At 41.2% G+C, this 19,031-nt stretch overlaps 1 protein-coding gene across 4 annotated transcripts in view; it reads left to right on the top strand.

The window, feature by feature from the left end:
• SMYD3 (SET and MYND domain containing 3) overlaps window positions 1–19,031 on the top strand; it is a 634,857-nt gene that overhangs the window by 511,046 nt on the left and 104,780 nt on the right. For all 4 annotated transcript variants that reach the window (XM_074947067.1, XM_074947070.1, XM_074947068.1 and 1 more), the window contains 2 exons: window positions 11,390–11,457; window positions 13,885–13,987. In XM_074947067.1, the coding sequence (XP_074803168.1) occupies window positions 11,390–11,457; window positions 13,885–13,987 (171 nt within the window). The remainder of the gene's footprint in view (window positions 1–11,389; window positions 11,458–13,884; window positions 13,988–19,031) is intronic.

The following is a 19,031-nucleotide window of genomic DNA, read 5'->3' as shown; positions in this document are numbered from 1 at the left end:
TGAGTATTGTGTGATTACATACATACCAGGCTCTCTTGTTTCACATCCTTCCCTCCTCCTATTAAACTTCTAATTACCACCTGCTCTTATGGATTTGATGACTACTGTCTGGCTTTAGAAGCCAATCTATTGCACTGGTTATAGAATTCTATAACAAAACGTCTGGGAATATATGGTATAGTGTCAATCTTCATATTTGCTGACCTTATTCTAAGCCCTCTGAAAAAAGGAATTGGGGTGGTCTCAAAGGAATTTTGCAGGCATATGGAAATCAGTGTGTAACAGTTTAGGATGAGAGCAGCTTTATTTATGAAATTCCTCATCACTGTTTTATGAGCAGCTTGTACAATTTAAATATATTGTTTTGTGCATAATTAAAATGACCTGCTTCTGGTTGGTATCCGATGTGCCAATTAGCAGACTTGTACACCATTTTTTTCCCAGCTATATATAACCAATTTATTATTTTGTAAAGGGTTCCAATAAGGGATTCTTAGGGGAAAAAAATTGGACCAATTTCATTCCCTGTTTAACTCCACTGGTGTTGATAGAGTTAAATCAGGGATGAATCAGACCCACTGAGGTTAGGAACTAATACACAATATATTAAAGGATATAGTCCAATTTGAATGGTAGGTAACTTGCACTGTGGGGAAGTAATAAAGGAACATGCAAAAAAGGAAGCAGTGTACAAATAGGTTGCACAGCATTTGTTTATTTTTTGCTTTAAAGAACCAATAAAATGAACAATGATTGTCTTTTTTTAAAAAAAGTAGCAATAGCCAAATTATATGTGGAGATGGGTTGGGGGAAAGGGATGTAGGGGAAATGATTGTGCCACAGTGTTTCTTTATGAAAAACAACTATGGTTTCAGTATAATTTTAGGGTTCAGGTACCTGAATTTTGTACACGAGATCCGCATTTGTAATCTGCCAGTATCCCAGTGGCCATAGCATTCCTAATTTATATAGAAAGGAGCAAATTACAGCTAGCCTCACCTTTAATGCAGCCTGTGGTCTTCATGGGTCCTAGTATACTCAAGTCTAGATGGAACATCACATGCTGGCACCTACAGTCTCTCTATTCATTCTATCACTTTATTAAGAAGGAGGGTGATATCATGCTTAGTTCTAAAACTCTCTGGCCATCCATGCGCTAGGGGATAACTAAGTAGTAACTTGAGACAAGAGCTGGTTGGAAAACCAAGCTCTTTCTTGTGGAAAACTTTGTGGGGGGAAAATCCCCATTTGTAGTTTTTTGGTGGAAATTTTTTTGTTTTTCACAAGAAATTCCTAAACAAATAAAAATGAAAATTGTTGTTTGATTTCATTTTCAAATCACATTTGTAAATGAAAATTTCAACTTATAATATTCATTTCAGTTTTTAGAAACTGAAAAATATTGTTTTTCTATTTTGAGGTTTTAGATTTGCGAACTCCCCTCCCCTCCCGCTTACTGTTTTCCATTTTTTTCCCAATAGGAAAACAGTAAAAGAGTGTGAAAAGTGTCCCTCCCCAACTTTCTCAACTTTCCCTCCTTTTTTCCACTGGAAAGAGCCTGAGGGTGGAAGGGTAGAGAGTAAAAAAGACAGAGAGAGAAGGGACAAATCCCCAAAATCAAAAATGGAAAACGTTTTTTTATTTTCCAAAAACTGAAACTACATTGCTTAAGCAAGTGCTTAAAGTTAAGTAGGTGCTTAAGTCCTTTACTTAACCTGAGCCTTTAATAAGAAGAACTATGACCAAAACTGTAAAAATAATGCAGACAAAAGAAAAGCATTGTTTATCACAATTAACCCTTTTCCTTCAAAATTTTTTGTACTGCAATACAGAACAGATAGATGCTGGTCTTTATTTAAAAAAACTAAAGACAGACAAAAGCAAAAAGGCAATTAAATATTACTGAATGACTGTGAAATTTAACCTGCTCAACTGCACAATCAATTTATATTTGGCTAGGTAGGTGCCTTGTGGCTGCCTAAATCAAGTTTAGCTATTTCAGAGATCAGATTTCACAGTAACAGCCGTGTTAGTCTGTATTCGCAAAAAGAAAAGGAGTACTTGTGGCATCTTAGAGACTAACCAATTTATTTGAGCATAAGCTTTCGTGTGCTACAGCTCACTTCATCGGATGCATACTGTGGAAAATACAGAAGATGTTTTTATACACACAGACCATGAAAAAAATGGGTGTTTATCACTACAAAAGGTTTTCTCTCCCCCCCACCCCACTCTCCTGCTGGTACTAGCTTATCTAAAGTGATCGCTCTCCTTACAATGTGTATGATAATCAAGGTGGGCCATTTCCAGCACAAATCCAGGTTTTCTCCCCCCACCCCACCCCACTCTCCTGCTGGTAATAGCTTATCTAAAGGTTTCGTGAGCTACAGCTCACTGAAAGCTTATGCTCAAATAAATTGGTTAGTCTCTAAGGTGCCACAAGTACTCCTTTTCTTTTAGCTTATCTAAAGTGATCACTCTCCTTACAATGTGTATGATAATCAAGGTGGGCCATTTCCAGCACAAATCCAGGTTTTCTCCCCCACCCCCCCAAAAACCCACTCTCCTGTTGGTAATAGCTTATCTAAAGTGATCACTCTCCTTCAGAGAGAGAACTAACTTTGAATTCTCATTTGAAAAGAAAAATCTTTTCCCGGGGGATGGCAAGAGCTAGAATTTCACCCAAGCTAGCAGGAGGCCTGTGGGTTGCAGCTAGGGGAGCATTTTTGTGGAAAATAGCTTGCATCATTTTTTCCCCCGAATTTCCTTATTGTGGAAGTTCTGCAGAACTTTAAAAAAAACTTAATTCCATCTCCAATATGTACTACTGTTGCACATCTGTAGTTCTTAATTTTGCACTTCTCCGATTCTTAACCAATCTTGCACATGCTAAAGGCAAACAGATTATATTTTACTAGAATGCCCATAGCAGACAGAACATTTCTTTTAGTAATTATGGCTTTGAAATTTGGGTTCTTGTCTAAATAGTCTTCTTTGAGTGATGGTCCCTGTGTGTGTTCCACCTGTGGATATGCATGCATACCATGTGCCTGAGTCTGGAATTTTTTGCAAGCCATGACCATTCGTCCGCACATGTGCCATAGTTCTCCTTGAGCTCCAAACCAAGGACATAAAATGTGGTACAGGCTGATGCCTCTCCGGTTCCTTCTTACTGCCGCATGGTCTGAGTTAGAATCTTCAGTGTCCTCAGCTCCTTTATTGACTGCATTATTGCTGTAATATATTGTATATAGTTAATTTTAGTAGTTGTCACAGTATAGTTAGATAGGAGTTTTTCCCCATTTTCTTCCCCACCCAGGGACTCCTTTCCCCTTCTCACTGAGAAGTCTGGGATTATGCCCAGGTCCCAGGGTTCAAAAACTGTTTTCTGCCCTCACTTCTTTTGGGTGAGCAATGAACATCAACATTGCCTTTACTGCCTGGGTGAGGCTCATATTTCTGCCAAGTGTGACATCTGCTGCTCTTTTTCCCCCAGAACTTGTGAGGGTAGAGAACTGAAACTCAGAAAATGTCTCATGGGGAAGGCGATGAAGCCCCAATCAGATCCAGGCCAGGGGCCGCCCCGTAATCAGTCTCTCCCAGCGAGTAGCACCCCTCTGAGCACAAGCTTGGGAATGGAGGCTAAAACTGTTAAGCCTCAAGAGAAGGCTTCACATGAGAGCAAAGGGCATTCTCATAGACATAAGTCTTCATGTAAAATGGCTCCAAGGAGAAAGGCTCCCTCCCTGACCACATGCATGGATGCTAAGGGCTTAGGCCTGAGATAATCTTCTTGACAGGAGAAGGAGATGCGCAAGGGTATGGGTCTGACAGTTCTGACGTTGGCTCCGATGGTGCTCAAATAAGCAGTTCCTGGTGCTCTCTTCCAACCACCATGGTGCCCAGGGAAGCTCTGGCTTTGCCAGCTCCACCAATGGACTCTCCTTGTACCCCAGGGTGATCAGAGACCTATTTCTTCCTGGTGGACGTCTTCTTACTTATCCATATTTACGCCTTCTATTGGGACCACTTCTATTCCGGGACGTTGGTACACCAGAGGAAGAGACTAACCTTATCCCACCTGCCAGCCTTGAGGAGCTATATCCTAAGGACTATATCATTGTGGTCCTATAAGAAGCATGTAGAAACACAACCAGAACTTAGTTCTGCTCGTGTTTCTAAACTGATCTCCAGAACAAATGAATTCTAATTTACTTATTTTTTTCTTCTACTCTTGAACATCTCATTACAGCTGACATCCAAAATACCATGAGCTAAATTCTGCTATCAGGGTTTTCGTGGTCTGCTTTCCCTAACACCACTGCAAATCTGGAATATAAACTGGAAAAAGTGAGATCAGAATTGGGGCACAATCTCTATTCGTCAGTGGAGTATCTCCAGATTTACAAAAGAATAATTGAGAGCAGAATCTGGCTCAGTATATCGCTGGAATGAGGCCTCTGAATCCATCCAGCAGAGACTTTCCCATATGTTGTCAAGTCATGTATAATTTTCCTGGCTCTTCAATAGATTTCTAATATTCCAGGAACAAAATTTCTTATAGAGCATTCTGCAAGGTGCATCTTTGAAACTGTTAGTAGAAGATTCTTTTCGAGGCAAGAAATTGATATATGAAGAAGTCAACCCTTTGTCTCCTATGGCTTTAGAGAGGAAAACTTAAAAGATTAAGTACAGTTACTGTTATAATTATTATGTATTTGTGTTGCAAAAGCCAATTAGACACCCTCTCATGATCAGGACGTCTAGCGCCAGGCATGGTACAAACACATAGTAAGAGACTGTCCCTGCTCTGCAGAGGTTACAATCTAATATATCACATACCTATCTTGTTTGCATTTTAGTTTTCAAGTTGTCTGAGCTCTGCTTACATGTAGGCCATATAACCATTATGTGGAAATCAATATGGTCAACTGGTGATTGAGAAATTAAGGGGAGAAAGCTTTCTTCGCTCTGAAGAAATGTCTTTTGAATTTCTCCCTAATGAAGTTGACTTCACTGTCTCATGGTGTGATGAAAAAGCTTTCTCACTTTGTCTGCAGTTTGGAGTTCCTCCTATATTGGATGCATACTTTCTTTATACCCGTTCTCTAAATGTAAGACTTGTTAGCCAGAACCCCTGGGTGGCTTACACTGTCTAAATTGGAAGTGGTAGAGCTCCTGATGTTCACTCAAAGGGACTGCATATGGAGTAATGTGTGTTGTCTTGGATTACCACGGCTAACTAAAAAACCCCACAAAGGCTGAAAACCAGTACAGTCGTTAGTGTGTGCGCACATACTCTCAACAGCATGATCAAGAAAGCCGCAAGAAACAATGTCTCTTGTAGTAATTAGTGAGGGTTTGCTTTGTTGTTTTTATCCACGGTAGGGGTTGATCTGTAACTGTTGCCTCGCTTCTTCTCTCAACAGGCTGCTCAACTGTGCTGCTTCCGTAGCAGCATGTAGATTTACCAAGTAGAGCTTTTGTCTAGGCTTTACAAAAGTCTGGAAATCCTGAGGAGTTTTTGTGAGCTGGGGTTTTCTTCAAATGCTGTGTAATGAAATTCATTCTTGGTTTTGTTCCTTGAGAGAGACAAGCATGATAAACTTGCCTAGTCCTTGTCTTTGCCATCTTCTCTTGTAGTGAATATTTAGACAGAATTCTAAATGGTAGGTGCTGATATTTACCTTTGATTTGTGGATCCCCTTAAAGTTTTGTTTAATATTAAATGTTTTTAATGCAGAGGTTTTTCCATAGACTTTTAAAATCTTTGTAACCAGGCTAAAAGACAAAAACAACCAACCAACCATAAGAGGGTCATTTGGGTTGCCTGTTTGATACCTATTAATAGCAGCAGACTGTAGATTAAAATACATGCTTGATCATCCTTAAATGGGAATTTGCCAAGAGTTACCACACATGTGAGATTACCATAGGTTTTTTCCCCGTAAACTGAGACCTGGAAATAACAGTGGTATGTCTTGGCAAAGGTTAACTTTTTATTGTCACAATTGTACCTGTAGCCTACCTCATACATGCATCTCTCCACAGTTGTCTATGCTTTCTGCTCCTCCTTTTAAAGAGAGAGGAAGGATGGTCGAATGGTTGAGGTGTTAGCCTAGGACTCAGCACACCTGAATTCAATTCTCTGCTCTACCACAGACTTCCTATGTAAGCTTGGGCAAGTAATTTACTCTCTGACCTCAATTCCTCATCTGTCAAATGGGGATAATTAGTATTTGGATAGTATTTCACTACCTGACAGGGTTTTGTGAGGGTAAATACATCAAATATGGTGAGGCACTCGTATTGTAATGGGGACCAGATCAGTACCTGAGATGGAAAGGATAGAATTGTAACTTGCCCTACATTGGGCAACTCTTGAAGGCCACTGTCACTGGGTTCCTTCCTCAGGGCACTCACTTGAGCCTCTGGTCGGTGATGTCTGGGCATAGCTGGGTCAGCTGCCTCCCGTGCACCCACTCGTGGCCAGGAGTGTCCCTGCAGTGCCCTGCTAACAATTTCTCCCTCAAAGGGCTTAAACAAACTCTGCACATTCCTTTTGTCCATCCACAACATCCCTTCTTGGGGTCTGAGTTTATTCAGATAAAACAAACTCAAAAGTAAAACTCAAAGTCCCAAATCAAAATCTATTTTTTACCCTCTTGTCAGGTCACTCCCAGGCCTTTCCTGCTTATTGTCTCAGTCCCATGTCCCGGGACTCTCTGCTGGAGCCTGTTTACTCCTAGCAGTCTCTGATCACCCTACTCCCAGGCCTTCTTGCCTGGAACCTTTCCTGTTGTAGCAGGCCACTCCTAGCGCCTCCCTGCCTGGAGTCTCAGTCCCAGGAATCTCTGCTGGAGCCTGCTTATGCCTAGGAATATTTTATCTCCCTGAACATCCCCCTTCACTGGAGGCATCTGCTGCCCTTTACAGGGAATTACCTGATTCAACTCAGGTGTGCCTTGTTCTGTAATCAGGACTGACTAGCTCCAGCCTTCCAGCCCTTAAGAGGCAAGCCACCCTGTAACACTGCATGTTCCAACACACCAATCCAGTCGTAAGAGCCTCGAGGAGCCCTGAACAGCTAGCGAGCCTTGCCCTTTCCAGGGTTCCTAACAAATACAAAAGAAAAGCAAATGAATTTTCCCAGGGATGCAGTTCATCCCTCTGCCTTCAAAGAGGCTTTTGTTGAGTTGCGGCCACAACTAAGCTCACAGACTGATATGGAGAAATAGTCTCAAAAGATGTATGAGGACAAGGTCCTCTCTTTCTTGAGGGAGGGGCCATCAGGGAACAGTTAGGTGAGGGGCACTTGCCTTTAGCCAGCCCTCTCTCCCATCTGCCACCAACTTTTCTTTTTTTCTGTTTCATGGAGAAGCAGACTTGACTAGATGGTCTTCATTAGCGGTGGGCAACATACTGCCCGCGGGCCGCACACAGCCCATCAGGGTAATCCGCTGGCGGGCCGCCAGACAGTTTGTTTACAGTTGCATGGCCGCCCACAGGTCCCAGTGGCCGTGGCTCACCGTTCCCGGCCAATGGGAGCTGTGAGAAACAGCGCAGGCTCGTACTCTGTAAGAACTCGAAACAAAAACACTTCATTTTTCCTTTCTGGAGCGTGACGTATGTCATAATCCTCAACTCTAGGACACAATTCAAAAAAATCCTCCTCCTCTTTTTTTGTTGATATAAATTTTTTGACATTTCTTTTTAAAATTGTTCTGTACTAGGCTTTTGAATTCCTGTTCACTCAAGTTTCAGAGTAGCAGCCGTGTTAGTCTGTATTCGCAAAAAGAAAAGGAGTACTTGTGGCACCTTAGAGACTAACCAATTTATTTGAGCATAAGCTTTCGTGAGCTACAGCTCACTTCATCGCAGAGCATAGAGTGTAGCCTAGAGGCTGGGGAGAGGGGCATGAAGGTAGCGTTAAGCTACCTTTTCCCTTCCCAAATTCTGGGCTGCTCTATGGGCCAGTGTGGCCCCTGGTATAGGTTAAAACAGCACTGAAAGGATTCTGCAGCCGAGAATTGCCTGCACCCGATGAAGTGAGCTGTAGCTCACGAAAGCTTATGCTCAAATAAATTGGTTAGTCTCTAAGGTGCCACTAGTACTCCTTTTGTTCACTCAAGGAAATTTCTGTCTATATCCTTTCATTTCTTACAGCACCTTTAGCTCTGCTGCCAACTCTGGTGTGCTTTTCTCTTTTAAGCTCCTCCTTCCAAATTAGATCTCTCTCACTGGTGTGGCAGGGTGGGACCACCTGCTCATTAATCCTGTGTTGGCCAGGGTGTTTAAAATAGTGTTTAAAATCATCAAATTTTGGTGTAGACCTGTTTATAAGCTGACCCCCACTCTTCGATGCGTCACTTTTTTACCAAAAATATTTGGCTTATGAATGAGTATATACAATATATTTCCTCTCAGTGAACAGTATAGCTAAACTTCCTTCTTGTAACTACTTCTTTTATAACTAACTGCCCTGAAAAAAGTGTGTTTCAATCGTCTTGGAGTTACCAAGTTTCTTATCAGGACTTAAATTTCCCAAAGTTCACAATGGTTGAGTCTAGGAGCATATCTTCTTTTCACCTCGGTAAAATACATTTTGTAATGAAAATCCACATACATTTTGTGCATGTTTACAAAAAGAGGGGAAAATAAAATTTGTTATTTTTCCTGTAAACATTTTTCACCTGAGACTACAAAAATAACTAAACTTATTGGGAAACAGTAAAAGTTCTCGACAAAATCTGCACTATTCAGGAGTCAACATAGTTAATGTAAATACTTTATGGTAATAATGAGTGAGATACCATAGCAGATTTTCTGAAGAGAGGGGATGAATTTAGATCTACTATGAATGACTTATTTTATTGCATAATCCAGTACAGAGAAGAAATTTGGCAATCTGTTCTTTCACTGTATACCGAAGTCAAGACAATATTTTTGTAAGATATAGAATTGCTACTTAACAAGCACTAATCTTAATTCAGAAGTGTTGTCTGGTATTCTATGTCTAATATCAGTAGGAGAGAAGTAATTAAGATGTATGGTTTTTGTAAGTGATCAGGAATGTTTGAATGGGTTACATAAATAACAGACTAATCAAACCATTAAAATGCATACCTTACTGCATATTTGTTCATTTAAATCAGATTTTATTAGAAGATTCTGAAGGAGAATTTTATTTTTCTCTTTATGGTTAACACACTGGCAAATATTAATTTGTGAGTTCCATAGGTAAAATATAATATGATATGTTTCAGTGTATTTCTTTAAACTAGGTATGATTACAGGGCGATTATATTGTATGAAAAAACTCAGTGATTTTTCAAAACTCACACCTGCCAAATCTCCTCACTAACTCTTTTCACCACTCTGCAGAGAATTCATGATGCCAATGGAAAATCAAACTTAAAAATAAAAGATTCAGACATTTTTCTTGTTTATGTTAGGGTATGTCTACACAGCAAAAAAAAAAAAAACCCGGCTTGGGCTGCAGGGGTGTTTAGACTTCTGGGCTGGGGCTGCAGACCAAGTTCTGGGACCCTCCCACCCCCTCATGGTCCTAAAGTCTGGGAATCAGTCTAAGCCCGGCAGTCTACACATCAATGAGAGAGCCCCGCAGCCTGAGCCCTGCGAGCCCGAATCTGCTGCCAGGGGCTAGCTTTGGGTTTTTCTTCGGTGTGTAGACATACCCTTATAGTCTGTTATAACTAGTCATGTTCCGTTAAACAGAAATGTTTGCAAAGAAAAGGGACCAAATTCACGGTCCATTTTGGTCAACTTCACGGTCATAGGATTTTTAAAATGATAAATTTCATGATTTCAGCTATTTAAATCTAAAATTTCACAGTGTTCTAATTGATGGAGTCCTGACCCCAAAAGGAGTTGGGGGGGGGTCGCAAGGTAATTGGGTGGGGCGGGGTTGCAGTACTGCTACTCTTACTTTGCACTGCTGCTGGAGAGCGGCAGCTGCTGGCCGGGATCCCAGCTCTGAAGGCAGAACCGCCTCCAGCAGCAGCACAGAAGTAAAGGTGGCAGGGTCTGGTATTATTAGGGTACCCCTTACTTCTGCACTGCTGCTGGTGGGGCGCTGCCTTCAGAGCGAAGCGCCCGACCAACAGCTGCCTCTCTGTGGCTGACTAGCTCTGAAGGCAGTGCAGAACTAAGGGTGGCAATACCGTGACCGCCCTAACATAACCTTGAACTCCCTTTTGGGTCAGGACCCCCAGTTTGAGAAACGCTGGTCCCCCCTGTGAAATATGTATAATATAAGAAAAGCATGCAACAGACCAGATTTCATGGGAGGAGACCAGATTTCACGGTCCATGACACGTTTTTCAGCTGTGAATTTGGTAGGGCCCTATTTATTAGTATGTAACTGATGACATGCCCCACATGTAATCAAAAATTAAAAAGTATTGCTCCTCCTTTATTCCAAATAAAGTCAGATGGACTCTAACACAGAATTCAGATCCTGGTTTGGAATACTTCAAAATGCAGCACGTTTTTGCATTCTAGTTTTTGGGTCAATAGATTATAATAACAGTGGCCATTTGCAAAATTTGGATCCTGGTTTGGATTTTGAACACCACCAAAGTTCAGATCCAGGGTTTTAGCTTGGGCCCTTCTCTAGTTGCAAGCAATTATTTCTTTTCTCATCTCAGTTCCAAATCCATTTCAGCCCTGAAAACTGTATAAGAGAAAAACACACTCTACAGTTGGGTATGCAATATAAAATGGAAGAAGATATTGCTCTTTTCCTGTGAGAATAATTAATATAAGATGTCTTGTAGCTTGTAACCATTTGAGTTATCCCTCCTTTCTCCACTCATGAAAATAAATGCCATGCAAGAGATCACCCTTCAGGTAGTCACTCTTTGTGTTTACACAGGCACAAGCCGTATTTCCCCAGTCAGTGTAGCTATTTACCTCAAAGCTCTGTTTCATTCTTGGGGCTCCACTGTTTTTCATAAACTGTACTGTGGCAGTTTGGCGCAAATCTGATCTGAAACAGCTACTCTGTATAGCCACAACAGCCACTGTTCCCCACTATATTGTCTATATGCTGTGCTTTGCAGGCTTCATGTATTTCCTGCCCCCCCGTCCCCCAGCCCCCCGGACAGGAAAATAGGGCCTCTGCATGTGTTTAACCTCACATTTTTGCAGGATACTAATATTTCTGCTCTTAATTGACTATAGTTTTACAGGGGAGTGTGTCCCAGATGTGATTGCTCTAAAATGAAAGAGTATCAGTGTTGGGCTTGAATATCTGCAATCTAATTACCAAAATGCCCTTACATTTTATTTTGAAAGTTTCTTTCACTTAGTTATGACATTTCTAAATGGCACTGGTAATCCTGGATTTTTTCACTTGTTTTTACAGGTGACCTGTAACTGTTTCACCATCAGTAATGGAGAAATGCAGGATGTTGGTGTTGGCCTGTATCCCAGGTACTGTGGACACTGTTTCATTCACAGGCAAAAACTCTGTGTGTGGCTTTTTATTTTTTATTTTATTGTTTTTTATTTCTAGCTAGCTAGAGGGGTCACTGAAATAGCAGGTACCATAGCTAAATAAGAAATTAGGAAATGCAAATAAATTACAAGAACATGAAAAACATTATTGAGTTTAAAAATATTTTTAAACTCCTAATTGCAGAGTTTTAACATAATTTAGATAGGACAGCTCTTTATACCTGAATTCTTGTTCTCATGGAGACCCTAATCTCTTCCCGGCAGTGGTAAGGATAAATACTGCCACTAAAACATGAGACTCGGGCTTCTTAAGAAAGTACCAAGAAGCTTGGTTAAATAGTTCCTTGAAAGAATAGGGTTTTTACAGCCCACCACTTTCCTTTTTGTCACATTGAAAGAGAATATAGGATTTTAGATATGAAAATTAAGAATAATCAAGAAAATATTATAATGACACTTTGGTATGCCCACACCTTGATACTGCATGCGGTTCTGATCGCCCATCTCAGAAAAGATACGTTAGAAATGGATAAGGTACAAATCTCAGATGCTGGTATTCTGTCCTCCTGTTGCCAGCTATCTCCTTTGTGCACAGGGGCTGATGGTCAGATGAAATCTCCCTTGCCCAGGGCATAGATAGGTTTCTTTGACCTCCTCAAGATTCATAGGGGCTTCTGTATGGTTCAGTGCAGGACTGGGTCCAGAAATGGTTCAGTGCAGCCCTTGGCAAAGCCTTCCACTTGGTCTACCAGAACAGCTTCCATTTTGGGTGACAGAAAGGTCACTCTCATCAACACTGAATCAGCTGAGTATGATAAAGAAAGAAAGGAGCCCTGCAGGGTGGCCAATCTCTCCTTGCTCCTTTTCACGTACAGCTTTGGAGGGGCTGACTCTGAAGGGTTCCACATCACACAGCTGTTCCTCCCTTCTGGTGTCTCCTCCTTTGTTAGCGGGATTGACGATCTGCTGAATGTATTTTATGCACTCCCTCTCATTCTCATGTCCTCCAGAATATTAAGACAATGGGAAAAGAGGTGTTTTTAATAACTAGTGACTGTGCAGGATCTGGCACTCAGTGCGTCAGCTTTTTTCCAGGAGAGATCACATCCCATTTCCTCTGGTCCCATACCTTCTCTCAGTATCCAGGCCTCCATGGTCCCTGGGTAATGTCTGCCTGAAGGCTAGTAGTCAAAGGTGGACCCTGGCAGAGTGGTGGTTGGTGGCTAAGTGGTAGATATCCCCCGTTAGCAATCAAAAAGCAAGTTATCCGAGAGATACTCAGTATAAGAACCATCCTAGTAGAATTTTCTACAGGGATTGAACTACAGCCTTTGTGGATCTAAAATCATGAGCATATATTGCTTGAGCTAACAGGCTGGACCCATTACCTCAAAGGCAGTAGCACAAACCTCTGTACACAGTCTAACTGCTAAAAGGGGGCAGAGAGCCACATTTTGTTACACAAAGGTGCTGGGTTAAATTTACTTGTTAGTACGGGGACGACGGATGTGAGCCAAAATCCGATTCCACCCTGACGATACTGGAATTCTTTTATGAAGGGTTCATCACCATGACCATCACCATGACAGGGCAAGCTTCTGCCCTGGGTGCTATGCAATTGAGGGCTGCCTGGTAGGGTCACACTCAGTGCTAAGACATCGTCACATGGAAATACGAAACATATAGAGAGACAAATTACTGTAAACCATCTCCTCCGATAGAGAGGACTAAGGAGAGAAGATTTCAGTGAGGCTCCCCTCAGAGTTTCCTCCCAAATTGTTCTATGGAAGGGCATATGTGTTTGTGCATGTGTGTACTACTCCCCATTCCCACATACCATGGAGCAGGCTGCAGTGCCGCCCCACAACTCCTATGGATCCTCTGGAGGCCAGAGTATCCGAAGGGAGATGTTGGATCCCTGATGCCTTCAGTACCACCTACAGAAATATACAGTTCTAGGATGTATTCCATTTCTACCCTGAATTCTGGTGGGGGGACCAATGGGAATGAAACACATTCCCTTGTCTCCAGCCTATATACTCTGCCCTGGCCCACCCCTCTCCCCTCACACAGAGCCCTCACAGGGAGGCAGCAGCCCCCTTCTTCCCCCCCGCCCTTTCCATGCAGAACAGTGAGAAGGAGGAATGAGCAAATGTGCAGGTCAAGGAGAATGATCAAGGCGGGGCTCCTGTTATTAATGAATATAAATCTTCTAAACCTTCATTTTCTTCACCTAACCGACCACACTTGATTACCAGGGATTTTCCTTGTTTGATAAACTGATTGCCTGGTGCATTAGATGTAACTCAGTCAGCTCATGTTAAATAATTCAGGAGGTACTTGCAGTGGAGGATCCTTCTTTCTAATGTTCTCTGTTTCTCTCTCTCCCCCCTCCCACCCCAGCATGTCTCTCCTGAACCACAGCTGCGACCCAAACTGTGTGATCGTTTTTGAGGGACGCCAGCTTCTACTTCGGTCAGTCCGGGAGATCCAGATTGGTGAAGAGGTAATTAACTTGTCCTCCCTTCCATCACTGACACCTGCAGCAGTGACATCTCCCTAAATAAATGCCAGACTGCAGGGCCACCAGTTTAATATTTTGTTGATATATTGATGCTAGTTTCTATCACATAGCTATCAGGGAGAAGATGATAAATAGAATCATCTCTTCACACTGGCTGGGCCCCATAATCATTACATCTCATAAATCACAGGCAGCCTTGATAAATTCTTGTTCCTCCATTCCTCCTTTAGGCACTTAATTTTGTTTGTATTTGAACGCCTTTACCCTGATGGAAATGCATGATATTTCTGGGACGATTGCAACGCTCACTAAGTCATCACAACAATAAGAGTTTGTCAGGCTGCCACCACACTGTAGCAGTAAACCTTTTGTTGGCAGTGAAAGTAGCAAGACAGGGTTTGTTTGCTTGTCAGTTTCATTAAAAATGACTTGGAGAAATCCCTTTCAAAGTGATTTATGTGTTCTGATGTGAGGAATTCTCAACTTTGTTTTTTAGTTGCCATTTGTACTACTTTTAAAATCAGTTGTGATGGCTGAAATATTTCCAGGTAAACAAATATCACACCGACTTGGTGTTGAATTTGCTGAGTAGGGCCATTATCCTGCAAAGACTGATGCATGTGCATAACTTTACGTACACGAGTAGCCCCTCTAAGATCACAATACTTACCAGTTTAAGTCTCTGTAGAACTAGGGCCTATCTTCAATCCAATGCATTTATGTGTCTCAGTGTTTGGGGGATCTGAAGGGCATATAGATTCCACATTTACAACTTTGCAATATCTGATGTTCTATTGTCTTAATGCTATTTTTGTTTTTTTAAAATCATCTACCTCTGAACAACAATGCAATGGAGATAAGTAAAGGGTGAAAATCCTTCATAGCCATAATAATAAGATTCTTTAGGAAAATCAAGGAAAACATCTTTGCAGTACATACTTTTTTTGCCAGGAACAATCTCTCAGGATTCAGTGTGTTTTTCTGCGGTTATCAACTGCAAACTTCACTCTGCCTAAAATTCTTATTCAGGCCAGAAATGTATACACTTATTTTTCTTCCTTTTTTTTTTTAACTACATGCCCTTCTTACTTCTTACCAATTTACTGAAGTGAGTTATTTATTACAAAAAAGAGTGGAGTAAACTTTAATGAGGTCTCCACAGTATCCAAGAACAGATCCTAAACTCTGAAGCGACTTCATTTTTCTCCATGCTTGGATTTTTTTCCAGTTGAATTTCACCAAACATGAACATCACTCAGTATAGCACAATGATGGGCCTAATACAAGAACATGAATTGAATTCTGATTTCCTGATTTGTAAGACCAGTGCACTAACTCTACTATGACTTTGACCTAAGAAGCTATGACACACCAAGTCTAAATTTGGAAGTGAATGCATCACTCATGGAAGCCTCTGGCCGAAAATCAGTGGTGAGATAAGTATGGTGTTTATTAGTCATTGGTTGTAAGCTGCTCAGAAAACAGATGTAATTTGCAGTGACTTTGGCAGGACCTTAAAAATGAATGCAACTTACACATGTGGGAGCAAATATTCAAAAACTCTCAGCTCCCATTTAGGCACTAAAATAAAGGCTAGATTTTCAAAATAGATCAGCTCAATATGTTGAGCTATTTTCAGTTTCTTGATCCAGAGGCAATCCTGGCAAGTAGAGGCTGATCCAGTGGATATAGTGTACTTGGACTTTCAGAAAACCTTTGACAAGGTCCCTCACTGAAGTCTCTGAAGCAAACTAAGCAGTCATGGAATAAGAGGGAAAGTCCTCTCATGGATCAGGAACTGGTTAAAAGATAGGAAACAGGTTTTTTCAGAATGGAGAGAGGTAAATAGTAGTGTTCCCCAGGGGTCTTTACTAGGACCAGTGCTGTTCAACATATTCATAAATGATCTGGAAAAATGGGTAAACAGTGAGGTGTCAAAGTTTCAGATGATATAAAATTGCTCAAGATAGTTAAGTTCAAAGCAGAGTGCGAAAAGTTACAATGAAATCTCACAAAACTGGGTGACTGGGCAACAAAATGGCAGATGAAATTCCATGTTGATAATTGCAAAGTAATGCACATTGGAAAATGTAATCCCAAATATCATAATGCCAGTATATAAATCCATGGTATACCCACAGCTTGAATACTGCCTGCAGTTCTGGTCACCCCATCTCAAAAAAGATAGTTTAGAAATGGAAAAGGTACTGAGAAGAGTAACACAAATGATTAGGGTATGGAACAGCTGCCAGATGAGGAGAGAATAAATACATTGGGACTGTTCAGCATGGCAAAGAGACGACTAAGGGGGGATCTGATAGAGGTCTATGAAATCATGAGTGGGTGGAGAAAGTCAATAAGGAAGCGTTATCGAACCTGTCACATAACACTAGAACTGTGGGTCACCCAATGAAATTAATTGTCATGAGGTCTGAAACAAAAGGAAGCATTTCTTCACACAACGCACAGTCAACCTGTGAAACTTGTTGCCAGGGATGTTGTCAAGGCCAAAACTATAACTTGGTTCAAAAAATAATTGGATAAATTTATGCAGGATAGGTCCATCAATGGCTATTAGCCAAGATGATCAGGTATGCAACCCCACCCCGAAGCCTCTTACTGCCAGATGCTGGGACTGGACAACAGGGGATGGATCACTCGATAAATGTCCTGTTTTGCTCATTCCCTTTGACGCATCTGACATTGGCCACTATTGGAAGACAGGATACTGGGCTAGATGGGCCATCGGTCTGACCCAGGATGGCGTTCTTATGTTCTGTGCTTGTTTTGATGCCTAAATGGGAGCTGAGTTCTTTTAAAAATCTGGCCTGAAGAGGGCAGATGTTGTGGGATAGAGAAAAAGCAACTAACATTGAGGGTTTGTGGTAATACAGGTGCCCCCTCATTTAACCCAAAAATAGTGGATTGAGTTACATGCCAGTTAATTATGCATTCATGTATGTTAGTGGAAAAAATGGATATAAATGATAAAGTGATATTTGGTATGAATATACCAAATGAATACCATTTACACCTGGAGAGGGAAAAAGGAAAAGAAAAATAATCTATTAGGAGGGTGTAAGGAAAGGTAGGGGGCTCTGCATTATTTTTATATCCTCATGTCAATTGGTTTTCCTATTATATCTCTGCCTCTTTCAACCTTCCCTCTGGTATAAGTGAGATCAGAATCTGATCCAATGGGGCAGTACAACGTGCAAGTCAGGGCAGAATCTGGCCCTGTATCAGTATAAAAATAGTGCTTCCAAAATGGATTTAAGGTTAAGATATAAGGTGTTGTTTCAAGTCATGTAGCAACAAGAAAGTTCAAAGAATTTTAAGGATTAGAAAGCCATTTACAGGCAGAATGTGGCACCTTAGGTAATGGCAAATAAAAGTCTGAGTAATCAATTACACTTATTGGGGAAAAAGAATCACAGTAGTGACTCAAAGCCAGGCTATAAAAAGAGCACTCTTGTGTAGTTATCCATACAGGAACAAACTCGATGGGAATTCCGGACCCTTGCCAGGGCAATACGAAGCACTAGAATTTTATATTTTCATTAGACCAGTGAGAAATAAAAATAATGTTGCACTTCTATAGCATCTTCCAACTGAGGATCTCAAAGAAATTTACAGACATCAGTGATTTATGATCCCCATTTTACCAGTGAGGAAATGGAGACATAGGGTATGTCAACACACCTGCTGGGAGTGAGTCTTGCAGCCCGGGTTGACAGACTTGTGCTAGTGGGACTCATGCTAGGATGCTAAAAATAGGAATGTGGACCTTCCAGCTCAGTCTGAAGATAGAACTCTGCAGCCTATCGATAGGGGTGGGCTTCAGAGCCCAAGTGCCAGCTCAAGCCCAAATGTCAAAACAATGTGTACACAGCTATTTTCAGTATGCTAGCCCGAGCCCTGCTAGTGTAAGTCAGTCAGGACAGGCTGCAAGACTCACGCTTTGCAGCTGTGTAAACGTATCCAGAGAGGTTAAGTCACTGGTCACTGGTTTTAGACACTGCTGTTGTGCTCATCTCAGTATAATATAAAGTGGAAGGCCCAGTGTAGCTCTAGTGGAGCAGGTATAACTGAAATCAGAATCAGGCCTAGATTAGGTTCTAAAGCGCTTATCATTTAAATTGGATGATATTGATCAGGTCAGTGATAAACATATATGGTCCATCTAAAAATGGTGCAGCTTTCTTTTTCCCTGCCAGTTTTGAGCAAACTGGAGCTGTCTGATGGTTTTATTCTCTCATCCACTGGGAATTTGTTGGTTTGCATGTTTTTGATGTGAAATCATGTGACACTAGTTTTGATTTCATTTTGCGTTGAACTTTGGGGTTCTTTCAAACCTCAAAACCAAGGTGAATCTCAGGAGCTGTGAAACTGGGCAGGTTAAAACAGAAAAAAATGTTTGCACAAATCCCCGTAGAGAGAAACTGCTGAGTCTGCGGTGACTCTGAATTTGATGAAAATGTAATCACTCTTAACATCACATACAAAATATCCTGGTAATAAATGGGTCTTGTTTATGAAGAATTTAATATAGATTACCCCAAGAATTCAAAAATCACAAATCAGGCCACCAGCAACTCAAGAGATTAGTTTAAAATCATCAGACTTAAAAATAATAATAAATATGGGGATCTTTTTCTTTGCCTTCTGGGGTTTGTGCCATTAAGGATTCACATTTACAAGCTTTTCTCCACAACCACATATGCTAAAATCTTACTGTTTTTTAGATTAGAAGCTGAGATTCTCATATAATCACCTGTTTCTAAGCGCTGGGGCATTAGGGAAAAATGAAATTTCACAAGGCTAATAATAAAATTGCAAGAGTTAGCAACATGGAGAATTATTTGGTTGTTATGTTTTGTTTAGGAAACCAAACGTTCCATAGTGGGCTCTGATCTCAGTTATGTCAGTTTTACACTTGTGAAGTTCCATGGAATCAGTGCACAAACATCCTCTGCTCTCCCAGGTTCCTGCCAGTGCACACTCCATCAAGTGCTCAGAGGGGCAG

The sequence above is a fragment of the Natator depressus genome, chromosome 3, assembly GCF_965152275.1.
Source record: "Natator depressus isolate rNatDep1 chromosome 3, rNatDep2.hap1, whole genome shotgun sequence".
Lineage (NCBI taxonomy): Eukaryota > Metazoa > Chordata > Testudines > Cheloniidae > Natator > Natator depressus.
The sequence above is the reverse complement of the archived record's forward strand: the minus strand, read 5'-3'. Positions and strand labels throughout refer to the sequence as shown.